The sequence below is a fragment of the Colias croceus genome, chromosome 5, assembly GCF_905220415.1.
Source record: "Colias croceus chromosome 5, ilColCroc2.1".
Lineage (NCBI taxonomy): Eukaryota > Metazoa > Arthropoda > Insecta > Lepidoptera > Pieridae > Colias > Colias croceus.
In genome coordinates this window covers 9,987,815-10,012,500 of record NC_059541.1, presented here as the reverse complement: position 1 = coordinate 10,012,500, position 24,686 = coordinate 9,987,815, and the positions used below count along the sequence as shown (strand labels likewise).

The 24,686-nt window shown below is 31.7% G+C and overlaps 1 protein-coding gene across 1 annotated transcript in view; it reads left to right on the top strand.

The window, feature by feature from the left end:
- Window positions 1–5,262, top strand: part of LOC123691615 (nose resistant to fluoxetine protein 6-like) — a 29,905-nt gene extending 24,643 nt beyond the window's left edge. The window contains exons 5-12 of the mRNA XM_045636100.1: window positions 336–499; window positions 1,136–1,304; window positions 1,544–1,737; window positions 1,809–1,934; window positions 2,167–2,372; window positions 2,900–3,042; window positions 3,351–3,462; window positions 4,255–5,262. Of these exons, the coding sequence (XP_045492056.1) occupies window positions 336–499; window positions 1,136–1,304; window positions 1,544–1,737; window positions 1,809–1,934; window positions 2,167–2,372; window positions 2,900–3,042; window positions 3,351–3,462; window positions 4,255–4,346 (1,206 nt within the window). The 3' untranslated portion in view covers window positions 4,347–5,262. The remainder of the gene's footprint in view (window positions 1–335; window positions 500–1,135; window positions 1,305–1,543; window positions 1,738–1,808; window positions 1,935–2,166; window positions 2,373–2,899; window positions 3,043–3,350; window positions 3,463–4,254) is intronic.
- Window positions 5,263–24,686: the final 19,424 nt, after the last annotated feature.

Below are 24,686 nucleotides of genomic sequence, written 5' to 3'. Positions count from 1 at the left end.
CAAATATAAGTAACTAGCTTTCCACCCACGGCATCGCCCGCGCAGTCAAAGAAAAACCCGCATAGTTCCCGTTCCTAAACCTATCCTATGTCCCGGGGTAAAAAGTAGCCTATGCCCTTTCTCGGGTATCAAAATATCTCTATACTTACCAAATTTCATGCAAATTGGTTCAGTAGTTAAGGCGTGATTGAGTAACAGACAGACAGACAGAGTTACTTTCGCATTTATAATATTAGTATGGATGTTTTAGGCATTATTCTTAATCATTAATGTGTCTGTTTTTCTTTATTTTGTTTCTTATTATTATGTTTCTCATTCTATATTTCTACTTTCAGCTAATCCAAGATCCTGTAAACGCGTTCATGTTGAACAATACGCTATTGGTTGATACCTTCTTGTTCCTGAGTGCGTTCCTCTTTAGTCGCCTGATGTTGATTGAACTGGACAAGAGGAGAGGGAGGTTGAATGTGATACCCATATTGGTATTTCGATACATCAGGTATGAAAACATTCACACTACTTATGTTTGAGAATGTCTTAATTGGACGGTTCACACGTTTTTAACCGACTTCTTGTTTTTATTCTCATTTATCTCAACATGATGATAAATTTGAAAATCATAATTGAATAATATTTTTACCTCTATTACCGTTTGCTTCAAGATAAACTTTAATAGTGGAATAATTTTAAAGAATACGAAAATTCGATCACGAGGCATGATCATTAAAATCATCTATTCTTTTAAATTATACAATACTAGGTTTCCGCCCGCGGCTTCGCCCGCGCAGTCAAAGAAAAACCCGTAGAGTTCCCGTTCCCGTGGGATTTCCGGGATTGCGTCATTTTCCCGGGATAAAAAGTAGCCTATGTCCTTTCTCGGGTATCAAAATATCTCCATACCAAATTTCATGAAAATTGGTTCAGTAGTTTAGGCGTGATTGACTAACAGACAGACAGACAGAGTTACTTTCGCATTTATAATATTAGTATGGATTTTATGGATATACATTTGCTGACTAAACATTAACATTCTTTGATACTTAATAACAGGTCAGACTTATAATAATTTGTATACGAACTTAGTAAATCTATTTACACAGTTAGAAAGAACCTCTATTTTAGTTTAAATTTTCAGAGTAACACCAGCATACTTCGTGGTGATATTCTTCTATATGACATGGTTGCCCAAGATTGGAGAAGGTCCCTTATGGGAGAACAGGATTCAGTTGGAACAAGAAAGATGCATGGATAGCTGGTGGACTAATATATTGTATATTAATAATTATCTCAAGACTGATAGAATGGTAAGTTCTCTAAGTTATAAGATTTTTCAGAGCGAAGATAAATAATTGTCTTTTTGTAAAAAAATAGGCTATATTGTATGTAAAGTTTCTGTTTAATTATTTTTGGTATAGATTTTCGGATAGTAGTCATAATCTGTTAAAAAATATAAGCCAAATATTTACTGTTTTATATTCCCCTCCAAATTCGACGTCATCTGCGATTTCTAAAAGTGTCTTAACTTTATAATCTTTTGTTACAGTGCATGTTCCAGTCCTGGTATCTATCTGTAGATACGCAGTTGTTCTTCGTGGCTCCCTTGTTTATTTATAGTCTGTGGCACTGGCGGAGATTTGGCCCTATCCTAATGGCCATTGCTACAATTGCGTCTCTTGTTATTCCTTCAGTAATCACTTATAGAGACCATTTGGATCCGACTTTCTTGTTCTATGCTAAGTAAGTTATCTATTGTATATTATGTAATTTTGATGTTCTTCAATGTTTATTATCATTTGTTTGTATTTTAGGGAGTTTACTGATTTTGCGACCAATTTCTACTTCATTGAGGCTTATATAAAAACTCATATGAAGATGACGCCGTATTTCATGGGTTTGCTGACTGGTTATATTTTACATCGCATTCAGGTACAAAAGTAAGTAAAAACGAATTTATAGAAACATAAAGTATCAAACAAACAGAAAAGGTTATCGTTAATTTTTTCCTGTTTAATTCCTTTATTTGTTTAATTTTCACAGTTTAAATATTGGTTTTATTTTTAAATCAGATCTTTGTTAAACGCCACTTTCTTCACCTTACTTTTAATGTCTGCATAAAGTTGACGACATAAAACTCACAGTACAATTAATTAAATTTATGACTTCCAGCTACGAATTCTCGAACCTTCTAAAAACATTTGGATGGACAACGAGCATCATATTAGGTACCGTTACCACCTTCTCCGTCAGCTTATTCTACCAGGACTGGTACCAATATAGCACGATAGAGGCTGCGGCCTATATCTCTTTGCATAAGTTTGCTTGGAGCATAGCAAATGGTTGGTTGATTATTGCATGCGCTACGGGTAATGGAGGTAATATCCTTGTTAAATTTAATAGAGTAAAATGCCTTTAATTCAAATATTAAAAACGAAATGAAACTAATTTTTTAATTTTCAAAGAACCTATAAAATAGTTTAAGCAAATAGTTAGAAGTAGTTATAGTGAATAGGTTCTTTCAAAGTCAACTTTATGTATGTACCTTTCTTGACTACTTTTGCATATTTAGTGTTTGCAGATGAAATATTGATTTAGCATCACTTGTGACTTGTAAGTTTGAATATAATATTTGTTTAGCGTCTATTTTTTATATTACTAGAGCTAATAAGTATAAGTAAAATTGTACTTTTTTTACACCATTCCGTTCATCATGGCTAGCTGGATTAAATAAAAATTTTCTGATTGTCATAAAACATTTACATTGTTGGTTCTCTTTACAATTTTAATTTAAAATTTTCATCAAAATAATCAAGTTCTTCCAGTTTCCAGTTCTTATATTATTATATGCACATTTACGTTATATTTCCTTTATTTATACTTATAATTTTTTTTCTTGTTTCAGGTATACTGGGTAAATTCTTATCCTGGCGGTTTTTAGTGCCCATAGCGAAGTTAACTTTCTGTGCCTATTTGGTGAATGGAATAATTGAACTGTACTATGTTGGACAATTAAGACATCCATTGCATATAACATTCTTTACTATAGTAAGTATATTATTATTATTTTAATTGGAGCTTTCGAATTTTTCCTTGTTTTAACATTGACGATCAATTAGATTGTGCTTAGATATACTGATTTGTTAAATGTATGATTAAATATCACATAGCATGTGATGTGTCCAATCTTGCCCAATATTCTGAGTTTGAGTACATGTCAGCGCAGACTCAGGGGTTTGTAAAGCTGATGATTCTTTGCTTACTTTCTAGCTATTTATTCATCATAAGGTTAATTCTAGAACTTATTAGACATTAAATTTTAAAACATACGTGTTTAAAACTGTTTGTTCTTTTAGGCGGCCAATGCAATCTCGCATTTGGTTTTGACGTTCTTCCTTGCGCTCATACTGTGCGTTACCTTCGAGTCGCCACTGCACGGCATCGAGAAAATACTCCTCAGAATGTTTGGTATGTAATTTAATATTGAAATTAATTAATGATTAAGTATTTAAATATATTTTAGGGTGACAAAACAATGTAACAAGTCTACTTTCCTTATTTATTAATTTTTGTTTAATTTTCTTATTAAGATGTTATTGTTTTTCGTCATTTTTAAATAGTTTAGCCAATTACCGGTTCTAAATGTTGGTCTAAATGTTGCGTATTGAATTTGCGCCAACGCGTACTCGTTCAACATTCCTTACAATCAGGGTTGCCTGGAAGAGCTTTGGAGCAATAAGGCCGCCTTTTCGTGCATATGTGCCCGTGTTATTGTATAAAATTATAGTCTAAGTTTGTTTGCCCTGGTATGTATGTACAATAAAGCATAAATAAATAAATTATTTGAAAAGTATGTCCAAACCTGTGATTTGGCTATGATAGAGCCAGTCTCAGAGTTATTATAATAAGAATGGAACGACAGATGAATAATTGTAACATTTAAGTTCCATATCTTTGCAGTTTCATAAACAGTTCCCGATAGTTTCAACAAACTTTAAAAGTATTTTTGAAGTGAAACTTCTTTATCGAGGTTTGAAAAAAATTTAGTGTAACATTTTTTCGTTACGCGTGACATTTTTCCATTACACGCCATCTTTTTCTTATCCCTACCACGCGTGATTCGACGTAAGTACCTAATTCTGTAAAATTGCATATACTTAGTAAATTATTTTTTGAAAAATAAGGTCATAAAGAAGTTTCACTTCTTACGTGTGTACACGTACACGCACACATTTTTTTTAAAAGTATCTTTTTTTTCAGCTCGACCAGTGCTAAGCGACAATGCAAACGCTCGGAAGACGGATTCAGACGAATTCTCACGAAACACTAGTCAAAGTAGGCTGGATTCATAACGGTAGTTTAATTGTGATAGATTTGCCACAAAATAACTGTTTTTTACCAAAATAATTTTTTTATATCGATTCTAGTGAGGTACCTATATCTATCGATGAATATAATTTTAACGACGTAAAGTATTTTACTATATTATAGATTATAATATAATATAGATTGAAATCTATAAAGTATAGACTTAGGGGGAAAAAATATTTTTGCAGTCTTACTATAAAATTCAAATGAAAATCTAATGGAATTTATACGGACTCTCAATGATTTAAGATTACATATTCTGAATATGTTAGTAAAAAAATCAAATTTTGATGGTGTCGGGAATCAATTTGATTGAAAATACGGGCTACTAAGCACTCTCTCTTTTAGGGGCAGTATTATAGTTTAAATTAGATGCTCGTTATAAACGCGACTGTGTCTGTGACTGTGTCGGCATTATAACGAACTTCAAATAATTTCGCTAAAGAAATTGTAAATAACGTTAGCATAAATTTTTGTACAAATATACCTAAGATACTTTTTTAGAATTTTATACGTGCAGTTAAAATAGTTTTTATAAAAATTATATAATTTCAAGTTAATTACTTTAATATTACGCGATAATCTGATTTAAGTCTGTTTAGGAGGTTTAGGTCATACAGGGTGTCCCACTGTTGGTATACTAAGCTCAAAGGAGGTTATAGTTTTGCATACGCTAAGTACCTACGTTTTGCAGACGCATTTTTTTTCAAATAGATGAATTCTTAAAACTCTATATGTACACCCATAACATGCAACCCACCCAGCTTTGCTACCAGCTCGTGACCTATCGTTTAAGATTATGTTTTCATAGACAAAATGCTCACATTAGCGAAGCCGTATATGCCGGCTGCGCGAAGTTAGAGAAGAAAACATGGATTTTCAGGAAAAAATTAGCAACAATTTGTTGTTTAAGTATTTTTACGTGATCAGTATATGCAAAACTAAAAGTCCCTTCGCGCTTAGTATACCATTAGTGGGACACCCTGTATATATGGTTTAGGTAGGGTAAATTTCTTGTCACGATTCATAAAAGCTTAATAAAAAACGCCCTAAACTCGAAATGTTAAAACACCATAAACTCGAACGACAACAATGACCTCTATAATATAGGAAAGGGATCATATATATACCATGTATTTTTTATGAAATTTATTACATTTTTATACGATTTTTCCGGGAAAATACAGTGACATTGTCGAATCCAATAGAAACACATGTCCGTTATATAAATGTACTAGTTTATTTATGTGATATTCAATGTATGTTACCATATTAAGTGATTTATTGTATTACATTTTTGTATTGCTCAACTTTGAAACTTATGTAAATATAGTGTAAGGTTCTTTTTATTTTTGTAATAAAACTATTTTAATAAAGTTGTTTTTTATTTATTCCTCTCATGCTATAAACTTATTATATACTGAACCACTTCATTTGAACCAAAATAATGCCTGAATTACTTATAAACGTAAGTGAAACGCTAGAAGAATAAATATGACTCCTTCCTGAGCCCTGAGTTCGATTCTCCAACTAAAAAAAAGAAGTGAATGAGAAGACTATTCACAAAATTGGTTTTAAATAAAAATAAATTGTAATACTAAACCTATTTTATTCGATAGTAAAACTGCACTTAAGTATAATACTTGATCGGATTCCTTTTTAACGTAAACAAACAATAATTGTTTGTTTACGTTAAAAAGGAATCCGAATAACGTAACAAACAATAATTGTTTGTTTACGTTAAAAAGGAATCCGATAATGTCCTTTAATTGGTCAACAAAAAGCGATACGGCAGGCAATTAACAGATTACAAGATCGGATTGAGCTTCCTTAGGTCCTAATTGTTATCTTAACGACCCATCTCTGCGGTCAGTTTCTTTTACACTGGAGAGGATGTAGTCATTACAGAATAAATTGGGTAGGTTATCTTGCTAGGAATTGAATAATAGAGGTAGGTAAAACATAAATAAATACACGCTTTTGAAACTATTGATTGTATTTACATATTATACTATTTACATAGAACCTTGTTCAGGGTACATAGTTGGAATTAAATCTGTCCGGTTAACGAGGAGGGCTCGGTTACATACAAAACTACAGGAGAAGCTAATAAAAGCGTGTTATTAAAAATTGATGAAGATAATATTATAGACTATATCTGGATAGAAATAGACGTATTCTTGAGATTAGATACGAATTTAATGCATATAACTGCGGGGAACTGTTAAATAATTCGATTTTGAAGTCTTATAAGTATATGAAATCAATTCACGGCATGAAGAGAAGATACCAGTCTCAAGCGCTGTCGTTAACTTCTAAACACACAAAATCCTCACATGACATAATTGCGTTAATTTTAAGCATATCGCAGTTGAAGTTTCAAATCCTATATTTGCATTGTTCCAGTCAGTTAGAGAAGTTGGACAGTTTTCAATTACACTTGAAGTTACGTGGGCAAAGTGCAACTAACTATTTGCTAACTATAATCTTTGTTGTGCACGTTTGTTGTTTTGCTATTAATACTGTAAATTGAATAAGCGGTTACAATGGGTATTGTCCAGGTATTGTCTATAAAGGTTTTAAATGAGGTCTGCTGATTACTATGAAAATATATTAAGTATACACACATGCTCGTAAAGTATTTTATTACAAATTTGCTTTTGTACCAATAATGTTTGGAAAAAAAACTGAATTTAAAGCTTAAACATAATTATTTTCTCGTAATAGTTATCTCGAGCACACTGTACTGCAACTCTTCAAAATTTGGATGTAATAATAATATATTCATAAATCATTGTGATTATTAAATAATCTGAATATACATACAATAATAATATTCACCTAAGTGTACCAATATGTCCGTCATACATTCGCCCGTATTTCACAAAACATTACCCAATCCCGAGCGCGTAATCCACATATGTTTTTCGCAAAGACGTTTTGTACACAATGTAACGTCATGGTGAGGCCTCCATTCCCATGTCAAGGCACCATATAACATATCAAATCCGACAAAGTCCACGAATTAAGTTAATCCAACTAGCAGCCTATATAAACACGTATTACTTCGCTTACATTTGTTCTTGTCATATACGAGGTTAGGGAAAATATCTTGAAACAAAGGGTCAAGCCATAACTACGCTAGCGTAAACAGACGTAGTGTAAACAAGAGGGGATGAATAATATATCCCTCTTAATATCGCTACGCTGTACGATCTTTTGTATGAAAGTGTGTTGTTTCAGGCCAGATTGCTAAAAATAAATGCATAGGATTAGGATATTTTTTTTTGAAAGTTTTTTTTGTGGCCTAACTAGTTTTAAGATAAAATTAATAGTCTGCATTTAATATCTTACATACTTCAAGCTTTGGTACATCTTAAAATAATAAGATAATCTCATATCAATCTACAAAAATTAATTTATGTTATAATTAAAATGGTAAACGTTCTTCTAAATAACTTGCTCTAGCTGAAGTAAAATCACCTAACTAGAATTTCTTTACTTATAATTTTTATGGCTAAGCAAATAAGTAAATAGATAATATTAAGTAATTGAAAACTTAATAGTTTTCACCTTTTCTTCTACCTTTCACTATTTTCATCATGCGCAAATCATGCCCGTGTCGCATTCACAGTTTTTCTGATAAAGCAGAGATGGCGCTGAATTCAAAGCATAAAAAAATATTTGCTGCATTAAAATAGAAAATTAAATTTTGACAAGTATTTTTAAATGTTTCTGCTGTTTATATCTAAACTATAATCTTCTTTAGATAATTGCAATTGAATAAAGCAACAACTTCTACTACAATTCAGCAAAATAAAATGACTTTTATATACAATTGGAAATATCTAAAGAAGATAGTTTAGTTAAACTGAAATGAAATGAAATGAAAATAAGTTTGTTATGGTCATATGAAAAAAAAGATACAATTTAGTTAATAAAAAGGTACTAAAAAATATACGTATGCCATAATTAGGCCAACCACTCAGTGTGTCATCACTGATTTTCAGTGGCCGCCTTAGGATGTCTTAATGTCGATAAAGAACCTAAGATGATGATGAAGAAGATGATAACCATGATTGATTTACAAAATATTGATCCTGTGCCCTGTATATCGAGAATATATTAAAATACAAACCAAACTACAAAATAAGATATCAAAGATTTAAGCAGTTTGCATTAGTTTCTTTCATGCAATGTCCAAAGTGATGTCAGTTGGTGCTGTTAAAAGTTTTGATAGAAATAGCAATTCTGAAAAAGTTGGTACTACATGTTCGCAGCTTTCCTGTTAAAACTTACGGTGTAGTGCATTTAACATTTATTTGGGAAAACAAGTACAATTCTTTTAAATATTTGTATTCAAATATTCGAAATTATGAATTAAATTATTGACATGCACTATTCGACATTGTGCGTTTAAATTATTGAATTTATTTAAATAAATATTTTACGAATTAAACAGGTGAGCAAATTAGTGTATAATAAAAGCAGAAGAACTTCGTAGAAAACTTTTCAAGGTAAATGCACCACAAATATCACTCCTATTTTAATCTCGGGCCTAGCGTGGCGCATGCATTGAAAATATGGAATTGAATCTATCAAGTCTTCAAAATAATCCTCGCCCAAGTCATTTCACCGGAAAACTTGGGATAAAACCAACGACGCGATGAAGTATGCCTTTTTACCCTTTTAGCTCAGCCCGTACCTACCACCTGTGTTGCTTAAATTATGTAAATATTTTTAATTCAGCCTCTCGTTACGCTGTCGGTTATGTAAGCTGACGTCTTTATAAAGATTATTTCGTGGTAAGGATCATATATTGTATAAAAATTAAAAAGTAAATGCACCTAATAGATGGTATTTGTATTGGCTAAAAGGATAAACCTTTTTGTAAGTGTTATATGGCTGGTAAGAGATTATACTGTTGATATTTTTAATGCTTTTTTCGTTTTGTTTACGTCGTGTTGATTTAACTCATTAATACTAAGATTCATTTACATTTTAAAACTTCAAGTTCTGGTAGGTGGTTCTTCTAAAAAATAAATAGAGCTCAAGAAAATAATGAAAAAATAATGAATGATAAGACTGCAATTCTATTTGTAGCAAAAACAACGAACGCAAGTATTTATTTTCCAGCTAGGCTTGCAAAGCATCCCTATCCCTGTAAATGTAAACACATTTTGATCGCATCTAATAGCAGAAGACTTTCCCTTCCCTTCCAGCTCGCTACTGAAAATATTACATTCCCCTCGCATACCAGCGTCGGCCGTGGGAATAAAATGACGCTATGTGTGTTTATAATAAAGTTTACGAAACGCTCAACGGGTATGCCGCAATATTAAGAGAAAATGTCGAATGCCTGCAGTGGAATGGCATTCGTGTCGGTGGAACGCAATATCGAGATGCAAAAAACGCAAATGACAACAGTCGTGTAGTTTCGCGGTAAATTTTTAAGCTGAAAGTTGCTATTAAAACGCCGTCGGTTGCAAATATTACAGCTATGAATGTGGGCTGGACTGTTCACGTTCTGGTCAGGGGTTTTTCATTTTGTTTCTGTAAATTATTGCTTGTGGATAGAGATTTTTCTGCTCTGTGTTTTGATCATGTTCATGTAAGATATGAATTTTAGGTCACTAAAAATAGGTATAGAAAACTGTTAAAACACTTCGTACGTAGCGTCGTATCCCATTCATTACTACCATATGTGAAGTATGGTCATATTCGACACCAAAATTATCATATTATGCCAATTGCTGCTCCAGTGTAAGGCAACACATTTCGAAGAATCCAGAGCTATTAGACTGATGAAAGTTCAGAAAATATGAAACTACATAAAATTGAAAGCGGACATTTATTTCAATCCATAATTCAATACAGCCAGCGCAAAGTTGGGACACAGCAGCACTTCAGACACTCAAACTTCCAAGTGTCGCGTAGAGTGACACTTTTATTCAGTTGAATGAAATATTGCGGGCATATGGCCATGATAGTTCACTTAAAACTTGAGCCACTTTCTCGTGTTTTTGTGACACCACTCTCATTGCCATTAATCAATTTTCGCCGGTCTAATGGTAATGTATCGAGTCACGGATAACTTGAGGGAAGTTTGCTCAAAGTTCTGTGTTGATGCTGAGTATGTTTTGAGTTTTGGGCGGCAGTTTATTTGGAAAATTACTGGCAAGTTTTGATTTTAATTTTGCGTTGATATCACATTATTGTAAGGATAATGGCTATGTGTGATATTTTCCCTTATTTCCATCGGTACTATTCTAGGAAATGTTGGAATATATTGTGGTTTAATCTAATGTGGTATGATTTGTTTCATGTTGCAGTACATACAAGCTTTGTATTTCTGTTCAGAGAAATTTTAAAATTAATGAAATATGTATATAAATTGGATTCGATTGGTGAGATATGGCTCAATTATATTATAAAAGAAAAACTATTGTTGACAATTACGTAAATTACGTACATCTTTTTTTATTCTTATTTATTAAACATTAAACTGATTAAACTAACCTTAAACTAAGTTACTGAAATCAACATTAATCCGCCAATGTAACTCAAAACGTATGTTCTACACAATAATCAATAACAATGTGGGTTTCAATAAACGTTTTGCATGTTACATTTATAGCTCCTGCGCGGTTCGCGGCTTAGCTCTAAACCTCGGAAGCCTCCGTCACGTAGCGGTGCCGCGTGCGAAATTGTCGAAGCTTCCTTAAGCCAGCTTATACCGTAGGTTGAAGGGTGTAGTGATGTCTGCTATACTAGGATCTGGTCTGTGTTTTAGGAATATAATTGAATGTAACTCGCTTTTAGTGTCGTTGCTATACCTGTGTTGAATTTTAGAAATGTAATTAACAAATTAAATAATCATCATCATCAACCCATATACATTCCCACTGCTGGGACACGGGCCTTCCGTAAGGAATCAGACTGTAATTTTATTTTAATGAACGAGAACAATGTCGATAATAGTTTGACAATGAAAAATGCGCTGCGCTGCGCTTGGCCATCTGCGCCGACGCCGACCCTAATCCACCACGCTGGCCAAGTGCGGGTGCGGGTTGGCAGATGTCACATCATGTCGTCAAACTTTTAATTCTTCGACACGTCGGTTTCTTGCTGATGGTTACCTTCACCGTTCAAGCAGTGCGGTGATGTTATAGACATGTGCAGATAATTTGAAAAAATCTGTTTATTTCCTGCACTCTGCGTGATGAGGATTTATTTTAAAAACGAGTTTTTATAATGTGTAAGCGTGTTCCATTAAAAATTAAAAATACTTCACTAAAATATAACAACTAATACAACAGATTTGGGGACATAAAATATTGTTTCATCTTTTGTTTTGGGCAACTTACCACGTGAGATTTGCCTTGCATTAGTTAATGCAAAGAATCCAAGAATAACAATAAAAATAGCGAAAAAAACCTTGATATTTGTAAAAATGTAACACACGATACAATAAAATGAATACAAATATATGAATTCTTAATATTATGCCCAGACCTTTATACCTATACACTTGAGAAATATAAACACAAGAGCGGAGGCGTGTGTTTGTTCATGTTTTTATTTTTTTGTATTTCGTATATTTACTTCAAACCACTTCTGTGAAAACGTAAGATGCTTATGTTATTTTTAAATTGAAGAACTAAGTAATATGAATCGGCAATATGTTAATTCTATTTGAAATATACTTAATATATAAACATAGTACTTACTATGACTATTTTTCATAAGATTGTAAATAGATTGATTAATTTAAATGAATAGCAATAAATTAATATATTTATTTCTATAGTTATTAGAGATCTGAAACCTATGAGACTGTAATAAAAGTAATTAAATATATTTTTCCTGAATTCCATTAATTATTTTTACGTAGTTAAAATAAAGTAAAAAATAAATACTTGGTAAATTTATTTTTTTAAATGATATGCGTTTTGAGTTTCATATTTAAAATATAATTGAGTTTTTATTTATAATACTGCTCGTATTATTTTGGTTGTGTGTTGATAAATACAACTAGAGCTTACCTAGGGCTTGTAAACACTTAGGAAGTAAATCATATAAATTTGAAATCGTAAACGAAAATATCTGTTTAAAACTTAAGTCATTTTGAATTATATCAAACATTAATGTCTTTATAGACATAAAATGCATGTTAAAATATCATATAGTGCCTAAATATTTTTTTAGAGACTTGCAATACTTATCTTGTAAAGAGGTCGTGAGGTGAATTTATCGTTCAGAAATATAATATCTTTAGCGATATGTTATATTTGTTACAAGGTAAATTTTTGTTCCAGCAATGATAATGTCGTGTATATTATCACTACATAGTACCTATGCTTAAATCTTTAAAACTACGCAATGGATATTGATGCAGTTTTTTAAATAGAGTGATTCAAGAGAAATGTAAATAATATGCTATCTTAAAATATCGGAAAGTGGTAAAGAAAAAATGAAAGAATAAAAATAGAATGGAGAACAATTAAAACTTTGAAATCCTAGAAGTATTCAAACAATATAATTTTCGTATTACTTAACCTTACTCACGTATGTTATCCTATGTACTGTATGTTAATGTATGTATATGAGTAATATATTGCGTATAATTTTGGCTATTTACGTAAAACAATATTTTGAAGCCCTTAAATATACACGCAAATTGCCTGTGTCCTTAAAATAATGCATTACGCGAGTTCTTCACGAAGGATAATAAATTTCCTTCCCACCTGCTGGCAAGTTGAGACAAAAGTTGATAAATTTTTAACACAAATTTTCCTGTTATTCTTGTCATAAACATGACTTCATTTTCTAGTGAGTTTCGAAGTACACTTTGTTTCATCATGAATGTGACCTAAAATTTTTGTAGTTCTATCTCTATGTACGAGATATAGTTTTTGTTTTATTAAATGCTCGCGAAACTTAATTTTTTGAACGTATTTCTGACCAGTATAGTCAGTATTTCACTTAAAACAATACACTGAAATTTAGCCTTATCAACTGCATGTAAAGTTATGTAATGTCTTCATTAGATGTATTTTTGTGGTAGAGACCAAGTTGATCACTAATAAACATGTCAATAGTGATGATTATACAAGAAAAATATGTAGCTTAAAAATACATATACAAAAACAAAACACAGAGACAACATACCGAGAAGAAAAAGCAGAACCAATAGAGGTCTTCGTCTTATCAATTTTCTTAAAGCAAATGAAACAATATACAACTATACATTTATTTGAGGTAACGTACAGGATTAGGTAAGTTCTGTTTGCCTTAACTCCCTCAGTCTGCAGTCTAGACAGTATGTTAGAATATCCCGGATCCCCCGAGAACTGTATTGTTTGACTATGTAGGAAATTACATTTTACACAAGGTATGGACTTCTCTTTGAACTAGCTGTTGGAGCGTAAACCAAAAGGTCATGCTCGCGATTCTAGGCAAACGCTGTTTGTCTTGTAGGAAATTCGTGGTATTGATTTGATGGATCTTTAGAGAGGGAATAGTTGAATTTGTTTTATATGTAAAATTTGATAAAAACAAAGTCCTTTATGAAACATCTTTGTTTGTTTCTATAATGCGTATACGCGCATAGTTAATTCGCTGTTTTTTTTCTTTTTTTAAGGAAATATTTTTTCAGCTTGTGCCCTATCATATTATGACTATGGACATTAGAAATCCACCTTACCATTTCATTTACTAGAAACAAAAATATGAAATGAAACGCGGAAAATATGGCAGCATTCCCAAAACCCAATAGAACAAAAACAGAACAATATTAAACTTGAGGATTGCGCTGACAAAATGTTATGAAACAAGGAATCCTAGTTTGTTTGGGCAGGATTATATTCTCCGTCTGTCACGACGCTCGTGCTCTAAAATGCAATGCATAATGCTCTATATTAAAATATTAAAATATTTAGTAATTGTGAACGGTTGTGGGCACGATGCCAACGCCTTTTAACTCTAGTCACCAATTTAAAACTGCCATAGATTATTTTGTAGATGTGTTTCGTTTTACGGTTTCATTTTAGAGTGTATTGACCGCCTCCTTGGTATCACTATACGTTACGCGTCTTCTACACTCATGCGTTAACCACTGTTAACACTGATTTCCGGTGGAGATGAAGAAAATAAAAAATGTCCGAGACATTTTTTTTTGGCAGGACACAGAAGGCTGATCACCTATTTGTCCCCAAAGAAAATCGGTCAGTGAAACAGATGTATGCATAATGCATCTCCGTGGGGTAAGGAGGTAGGTGACACGGGACTTCACTTTCATATTATAATATTGACTATATCCCATAGAAAGTGGCTTAGGGCGGTTAAAACGACAAAAGATTCAGGTGAAAAGAGGTATAACGATGGGACATGAAGACGGCTTCTACGTAAAAAGCCTTTTGCTTCGGATGAAATATTTTTTCGGATAAATAAGATTACGCTTTATTATTCAGTTTTGTTTTAGCACAGTTTTAGTTCATGTATTTCACATAATATAAATTATATATTTATGTTATATAGTAACTATATAACAAGATTACATACGATGTAAAAATCAACACTATAACATCGTCAAGAGACAAAATGTGTACCAACAAAAATGTTCAATCATCTTAATTTCTAGCCTAAAGCCTCTGTTTTAATATGACACTGAAATAACAGTAAAAGATGTCTGAAATTGAAGCGCTCACCTCTATAATAAACAATGTAACATCATATGTAAAATTAAACCTTTTACTCTTTGCTAGGTCGTACGTTTTTAATTCCAACGTAATATAATGTGGGTTCACATTAATTTCGCTAAGTGCTACGCTGATACGACTTCTAGTTCTAATTTCAGCTACGTCATTGCTAATTTATTATGGTTTCATACTCTTATATGTGAAATTTAAATTAATTAACCCTCTCGGTTGCTTGCTATAATGGACTTTTATGTACTAAGAATCAGAATTGTTCTATAATGTTTTAGTTCATATAGGATTAGTTGTTTCTTTTGTGACTTCAAAGATGAGTATATGAATACGTTGTTAATTGTAATTTGTGTTACTTTTATGTTTTTGTGTAGTATCGTCTAGTAAGTATTTAGTAAACTGAGGTATCTAATTAGTTAACTAGCTCCTAGTTTGGGACATGCATATATTGTTGTTTTTTTTTGTAATATAAACACATTTTCAGGATTTGAGGACAAAATTACAAAAACACTGTGTCAATACTATATAATACAAGTGTCCCTTGGGGTTTAGGAGGTTTTATTTCAAGCAAAACTATGTGCAATAATAACAATCTTTGCGTTCATAGTTTTCAAATATAGAAAAACACCCTCTTTTCCTTTTCGATAAAGTTATTTTTTCACAGATAACTTGACTTCTAACATTTTACGACAAAGCAGTATTAAAAAATGCTTTTTCAAACATTCTAGGTACTAAAAGTAAAAAAATAAATCGTGCAGTTCAAAAAACCAGACTTTAAAAAATAAACTTTGAGCTGAATTCAACTAAAATACTAAATCATTATTCTGTGAAATATTTAGTAACTGCATAATAAAAGGTTTATTTAGCGCGAAACCAGAAAATACTTATAATAAAGGACAGCTCTGTCCAACAAGGATTAATATTGTCTAGACGCAGACATTCCACAGACAGGTTGGGTCAGATGCAAAGGTTATGTTTTGGAATATAACTAAAGATGTGCATTAATATCTGGATTAAATTAGGGGTAATTCGAAAACAAACGTATTGAATTACAAACCGTCAATATAATATACCTCTGAATAGTTATAACGCAAAATATTTTAATAATGGAAAAATCTCCGATGATCTGATAATCTTAAGAGCCACTTAGAATTGATATTGATCAGTGATATGGAATCTCGATTATCGCACAAGTCTTCATATATATTACTATATTTTTTTAAATAAACTAAGATTATAATATGAAGATAAGATAATCTTACCATATTAAAAAAAAAAGATTTTATACTTTCTAATAAAATAATACTGAAGAGAGCTCTTTAGCTTCATTTTCCAACTCAAGAGTTTAAGTGAATTAACATTTCTCGGGATTTACTTGTCAAATCTTTATGGAACATAAACCATTGTTGAATAATAATTCAGATTCTAACTGGCAAAGCGTTTAAGTTCTTTTTCAAAAATTTGAAAAGGTCCTCGAATACAATAACAGGTTCAAGGTAATTTTGAAGTTAATAGCGGTAATTTAAAGAACATATAAATGAATGCCACATGTCGACATCTGTATACAATTTTTAATCATAGCCAGCGACCGCGTAATAAACATCAATAATTAAAATCATTTACACTGGAAATCGCCGATGTGATTACAGCGGGAAAGTTTATTTGGTCACAAACAAAAGTATCATACAATGGGTGAAAATCGGATTTAATTCGTATTGTGGCGCAAACAAATTACGCGACACTAATGCAGGCAATTTCGCTTCTGAATATTGTATGTCGTTTAAAAATTTACTTTACGCGCCAAGTTTCATGGTTGTTTTATGTTTATACGTGTTTTATGGGCTTTGGGGATTGTTCTGGGATATAATGATGTATTTGGGCACTTGATAAAGGGAAAGGGGACAGGAAAAAATATAATGAAAAAGTGTTATACACTCAGTAATCCATAATTTTCTATTCTATAATGTATAATAATTATACTTACAAGATTTGAGAAAAAAATTACAAAAACACAGTGTCAATACTAAGTTGATATAAGTGTCCCTTCAGGGTTTAGGATGTTTATTTCAAGCAAAACTATGTGCTATAAGAACCTAGGCTTTCGATCATAGTTATTATTATTACAAGATGTGGTGAATGTGGTCGTTAACACGTAAAAAATTACAACATATATTATCAAACTGAACAATATGACATTAAAAGGCTTGTTTTGAAAAAAAAAAAAAAAACATTAGTTATACTTCTTCGATATAATATAGTTTATAATAAAGATAATCTAGACAGCCAACGCAAATTAACCGTAAACCTTAAGTTTCTAATTCATAGTCCAATTCCGTCCAACACGACAAAATTATGAACTCATATAAAAATGAATTACCTACGGTAATTTGGATAAGGATAAAAATTGTCTCTCAAGAGATACGAAAAATATGTTGGTCAAATACCAAAAGACCGATTTAATACTTAAAAGAAATGACGGCATTAGGGGTTTTTACACCGATATCAATGAAGTCTATTCATACAGTGAAGTGACCCTTTTTTGTCCCCTTTCAGAGACATCCAATTTAGTAATGGGCTAGTGAAACTTGAACATGCTTTTATTTTTGATGCAATATGTACCGATCTATTATAGATTGTGATGTTTTGTAGGCGTGCATATGTTTTAATTAAATTAAGGTTAGGAGCAGGTTTTTTTTTTATATCTGAAAGCGTGTTTTGGAAAGTATTTAAACATTTTCTAAGTATTAACTAAGTAATTTTAGAAAGTTTTACAGCTCTCATCTTAGGTTAAGCAAAAAAGGTTCCCTACAATTCACAAATAAAAATTCGTTTTCAACAGAAATTACCCATATAATATATTTTAATGATTATTTTTATAGATAGGATAGTATTCTGTACAAGCAGGCTTTTCCTTCATATATCCACGAAAATAATGTTGCCTATTATAGTCAACGACAAGACAAAACGTACACGTTCCCAGAAACAACCGTCTCACAACCGTACACAAGCAAATATGAGCCGTACGAAATTAATCTATCATGATAAATTACTTCAGAAATCGCTCGCATCATAGCGAAATTTGCGCTTACATAACAATTTAGGCTAATTTAGATAGTCATTAACGAGTTGCCATTCCCAGCTAATTATTGATGTGCTCAAAGTTTGCGCTGATATTTAATTTTGAGTTCCGTATCGGAGGCTGATTGGCGATGGTAATTGACGGCCGTTGTTACTGTTTTTGGGATTCGTTTGCGAGAGAATTTATCTATTGTGTCCGATTGTTGTTTTATTTTTGAGTTTCTGTGGAAATAGGAAATAAATGAAATGTTTTGTTTATAACGTAGCTCACTAGCATTAAAATAAAAATTATTGTGTCATGGTGTTTGTAATTAAACTCCTCCGAAATAGTTTGACCGTTCAGTCGAGCTCATGAAATTTTATATGCATGTGTGTGCATTTATGACAGGCCTGCGAATCGTTCAACATCCAACATCTATTTTTCATCTCCCCATATTATGATAAGAGTTAAGGCAGAACAACGTTTGCCGGGTCAGCTAGTATGTATTAACAATTAACATGTTTTAAATACTATGTTTCAGTGTGTTGACAGTGAAAACTAACTTGAGTAATTCTTAATATTATTTGTATATATGTCGCCATAATTCCGCAAACCTACGAAACTACTTTTAACAAAATTACCAGCCGTGAAATAGACAACATCAAATATAAAAAAAATATATATCACAAAACCTACAAATAGAAAACCTTCAATATATTATACCTCTTTCCGGACAGTCGGTTAAAAGCCCTAGATAGTAAACAGAAACTAGTTATAACTTACGATTCGTATTCAAGTTTGCAGAACTATTAATTAAACTTATGTCGAGTTATTTGTTGCGATACCTGCATACTTTGTGAACTCATAATTTACAATCTAGATACTAATAATTATAATTATAGGTTATACTGAAATATGGAAATTAATATTATATTGTTATTTTAACTGTAGTTAAAACAATGCAATTTGATATGTAATCTATATTCTATACTAATATTATAGGAAAGGTTTGTAATTATGTATGTATGTATGGTTTTCACGCATAAACCTCTCAACCGATTTTGATGAAATTTGGCACCGACAATCTTTAGACCCTGGGAAAGAACATAGGCTTTTATTGCGAAATATGTACCACGAGCGAAGCCGGGGCGGACCGCTTGTATTAAAAATTGCTAGTAATAACATAAGATAGAGCAAAGCAAATCGGTGCTTAATAAGTTGACTCGTAGGTATTTTTGTGTAGAGTGATAATGATGACATGCAATATTGTTATCTTCAATAAGTGCTACTTTTTCTATGTTATACTGCCCTGGCATTTAAAAAATATTTTTTAATACACTTAACTATATCATTATTTTATTGCAATAAATACTATTTTTCCTTACATAATATTGTTAAACAACACAAAAAATAAACATCACGTTACATCACCTTATACGCTTAAGAAATAAAAATTCAAATTGAACATTGAAATAAACTGAAAGGTTCAAAGGATAATAATCGATGAAGCGGTATAACTTTTTAACTGCCACTAGCTGAGTCGTTTCCCGCCGTTTACAACTCCTGCCTCGTAAACGGGTTTGATTCCCGATCCGGACAGGAACGTAAAAATTCGATAAACATTACCATTAAATGTCTCCTTTGTTTGGGGGTTTAATCTCAATAAGGGTTTGTATTTACATTTTCAGTTATGTTTGAATTTATTGTAAAATATAAAATAATGTTGTCAATGTTAATGTAAGAATACCATTATAATTGCAAATTCATGGATGACGATCTTAGCTTAGCCGATTAAATTTTTAAAGCTTACTAGCTTACCGCCCGCGGCTTCGCCCGCTTTACCTAAAACCTAATAAATTATATACTAAAACCTTCCTCTTAAATCACTCTATCTATTAAAAAACCGCATCAAAATCCATTGCGTAGTTTTAAAGATTTAAGCATACCTACATAGGGACAGAGAAAGCGACTTTGTTTTATACTATGTAGTGATTTAACAATTTAGGTCTGTATCAGTCATATCATCCTTACATTTCTTATATTTATAATACAAACAACACACACACACACACATAACCTTATAATACATCGTGTCAGCTCCACAGAAGCAGTATCCATACACATTCCTATCTTAGTACTTCAGAAGAAATACGATCAAACGCCACAACGTATATCATCATTACGCGCGTTCTAATCAAAATACGGCCCATATTTTAATCTATCTGTGACAAATGGCAAACCACCCAGGCGGGTAATGAAGCTTAGCATTGGCAGAAGTTAGAGCACATTGTTACAGGCTAATGTCACTTACATTTAGTTCGCAGTTTATACTGTAAGTTTCATACGTTGGACCGGCGAACTTCGGGCGGGGGTGACGTCATATGGTAACTGGTTTGAACTGGTTTGAATGAAGCGTTTGAAATAGTGGGTTAAATTAAAAAAGTGGATGAGGTATTGGTTTACTATTGTACCTAATTATGTAATGAAGGAAACAGAGATTCTTCTTGTTCAACAAATGATCTAAACTCTAAGACCACATTATTTTGTACAAGCACAAGCTATTACATATTGAAAATATTTTTAAGGTCCTTGTAATTTTAAAATTATGCATATGATTTAACGTTACTCCCGGCGTATATATTTATAGCCTATACCTATAGCACTCACGTGCACGTTCAACGCTGAAATATTTTTTGTAGTTGGTCCAGTCGTTTCTGAGATAAACACGTTCAAACAAACTTCAGCTGTATATTGTTAGTATTGCTTAGAAATATTACACTTATCCGCAAAACTTATAACGTGTGGTGTCCACACGCCTCGTGTTTAGCAAACTTGTCGCTATCGACCAATGGTGACGCTACACAAACTTCCAACCCTGTTATTGAGACAAATTCCAAACTTCCAAATTATTGACACAATCTACGGAACAACTTATATGGAACAAGGTGTTACGTTCGCTATATAAGCCCCGTAATCAGTTTCAAGGTTCTATGTGTAAACAATAATTCATTTTGTAAACATTTCTGGATGTTACACAAGTGGAAACAAAACAAGGTTTGTTTATTTATAAAACACTAAGATAAAACAGTACTTTATTGATTTGTCATAAATACCTCAGAAGATCGTTAATATCAAAATACGTTTAAGTTTATTTATTTATTTATTTATTTAGACTATAATAATTCTGAATCCCTAATTGAGTAGACACTTCCCTTTCTAGTAGACGAAAACTCTAGTATAAACCACAAGTGATAACTGCGTTAAAAACAACCGACTTCAAACTTGCACTTGCAAAATTTACAAATACCTACAGACAAAAATGCTCATAAAATAAAAACTACTGGGCCTATCCGAATAAAATTTTTATGGGACCAATTCGACACCATCCCGCATCGAACAAAAAAAGAATCACGTAAATCGGTTCAGAAACCTCGGAGTAATCGGTGTACATACATAAAAAAAAAAAAAAAATATACCGGCCGAATTGATAACCTCCTCCTTTTTTTTGAAGTCGGTTAAAAACAGATCTATCATTGACCTTTATTGAATTACCATATTAGTAAGTTTTATAGGAACCTATACCTACTAAAACATTCTTCTAACAATCAACTGTATCAAACATAATAATGATAACATACATAATTACATAATATACTTTTTTCCTTTCGATAAAGTGACGTGGAGCGTCGATCTGATTATGGCATCGTATACAAGGAAGGTGGTGTGAATGTCCGCTATTGTCATGGAACAAGCATATCAGCATATGAAAGCGCGTGTTACCATGTGTATAAAGGTATCACAAACCATAATTATTATGAATTGTGTAGCTATTTTTCCAAATAAATAGCGTTCAAACTTCACTGTATATAAAATATCTTCTTTACTTTGTGTGGTTAATGTTATATTGCACGATTATTAATGCGAAGCATTTGAGAGTGCTTTACGATCGAAAAATTTGTTTTGCCTTGGTTCCGCAACTACTTAATTAATTACACGACTGGATTACAACGTAATATCCTTAATCTGCACATCATTTTATAGATAATTTAGTGAAGATTAATACAGTAACAGGTAAAAATTGATTCAAGAAAATTAAAAAGTAAAGAAATGTATAAATAGAAATAATAAAATTCCCGTCAATCAACACTTTTTTTCGGTTAAGACACGATAGCTTGTGTAAATCTTAATTAATTTAATGGCATTATTTTTTATTAGCTGTAGATCTACTATGCGGAGATTGGTATTGAAAATGGTATTGTGTATCGTTTATTTATTTGGAGATCTTACAGAAACAATTAAAACATGCGTAATATATAAATTACCTAATGACATACAATAGTAACATTAACAATTGTTTCCTCTACGTCTTTAGTAGTTATTAACGAAAAACTAAAATCTTCTTTTAGGCGAAGGAATGAGCATTATGGGTCGTGCACTTTTGGATTTTACAAACTTTTGTTTAATTAGAGCGTTAATAGTTTGCTAATATAATTATGCGTTTCTAGATCAGCAAAATAATCAAAGCAATGGTATTTAAAATACCTAGTATAGAAAGATCTCTTAAAAAACCGTTTAGAAGCTAAATAAAGATCTTAGAAGACGAAGACGTGGTCATAATATTATCATGTACCCTTTTAGATAGATAATTTTGCTTATTCTAGAGCTTACTAGATAGGGATATCCTGTAAGATCTATCTTCTAAATCGTGATACATTACTCAAAAATGAATAACCCATTAAAGCACATATTAAAGGATTCTTAATAAAGACTATAAAGCATAGTTGTCATCGTGTTGTGTCAGGAAGCTCGTTATAAATATAATTTAGAGCGGGTTCATTAGGCCCGGGTATAAATCATAGATAATAATTACAATATTATTGTCCCGTTACCCGTAAAGGGTTAAATCAGAATTACAATTTTGTTATTGTTTTGTTTGCGGTTTTGCGAATATTGCTTGGAACCCTATTACGTGTGCATGAGACTTTATAATAATTAATGTATAGATATGTTTTTTAAACTGTGGAAGTTATTTGACTGACCATAGTGTCCAGTCATAAGGCCTTAATTATTCTGGGATATGACAATATCGTCAAATGAGCAGCCTTTTCGTTCAGTAGTGATATTTTCAGACTATCTTTTTACATAGGAAATCTGTTTCTTGAGAAGTTAAAGTCAGAGGATGGCAAGTTATGAATGATAATAAATTCATATTAGTGTGCACTCTAATATTAAAACTCTAAAGTACGTACGCATGTATTATGGCAAAATATATACTTTATGCTATACGAAAATACAAGAGCTCCTTGAATTATGGCTTGTTATACATAAAATAAAATTTAAAACAGTTTCCCTGCAAATCTAACCTTATTATTCAAAAAGATAGTTCAACATATTATATAAATTAAGAATATAGTGTCTGCATAAAATTAAATGGAATAGGTACATGATAAATTAGCCTGTGGCGTACCTGAAACGCATTTTAATTAATTCCCTCGAATAAATTAACCGTAAGGTAACGGCTTTGTGCGGTTTGTTGAATGGAGTAGGTACCTCTTTCTTTAGAATTTCAAATTTAGATGTTAAATTGTGTGACCGTAATCCATTTTGTTGTGGTCAAGTCTTGGTCAATTCAGACCACCTGATTTTAAAGAAAGGTTATAGAGAAGAAAGTGAAAATGTCAGTGTCTAACTGTAAAGTCGATCGGGTTACTTTTTTGGATAAAAAAAATATTATGTAATTAACTTTATTCTAATTATTGTAATTTCCATTTTTTCCTAACAATCATAATTATAATAAGAATAAGAATACATCATACTATTTATTTAGGCGTCTTATTTAGCCTTCAAAACGTTCTCTCATTAAAAATGCAGCTTAATTATAACGTATTAAGTTACCTGAACAATATACTTTATTTTTCCGTTTCGCTAACCACAATAATTATTTAACACCGGATTCCAAGCCACTCTATCATGTCCGCCTTTCGCCCGGCTTCGCTTGCATAATACAACGAATTTCAATATATAAATATTTATAAGCGAATCGTTTGTTATGTAGCCTTTTGTGTAGTTTGTAAACCTGGCAAATATTTTGTACAACCTTTTCTCGCAAATCTTTTGAGGTTAGAAATAAAAGAAATTTTAATACTAATGGATGGGGAATTTTATTGTTAAAAATCTTTGTTGGGATTGGAACAGAGCTAATCTGTTGTTGTTTGTGTAATAGAAGGAATTAATTATAAAGTATTACGTCAAAAATCCTTAGAAATGGAACTGGAATTAAAGTGTTTGTTTATATTAAATGTAAACAAAGGGAACTCTAATAAGGTGGTATTTGAGGTTAGAGGAGAGGTATTTAAAATAATATTAAAGTAGTATATTCATTCTTGTAAAATAATTTTATTTTAGCTCTAGTAGACTTTTGGCCATTTAGAATTACGTAATTATGTTCTGATTTCCAATAAACACAATGTATACTCAAACTCAGTTTATCTAATTGGAAACCAAGTAAACACACATATTACGAAAATAAAAGTCAAGCTCACAATTTAACTATTGGA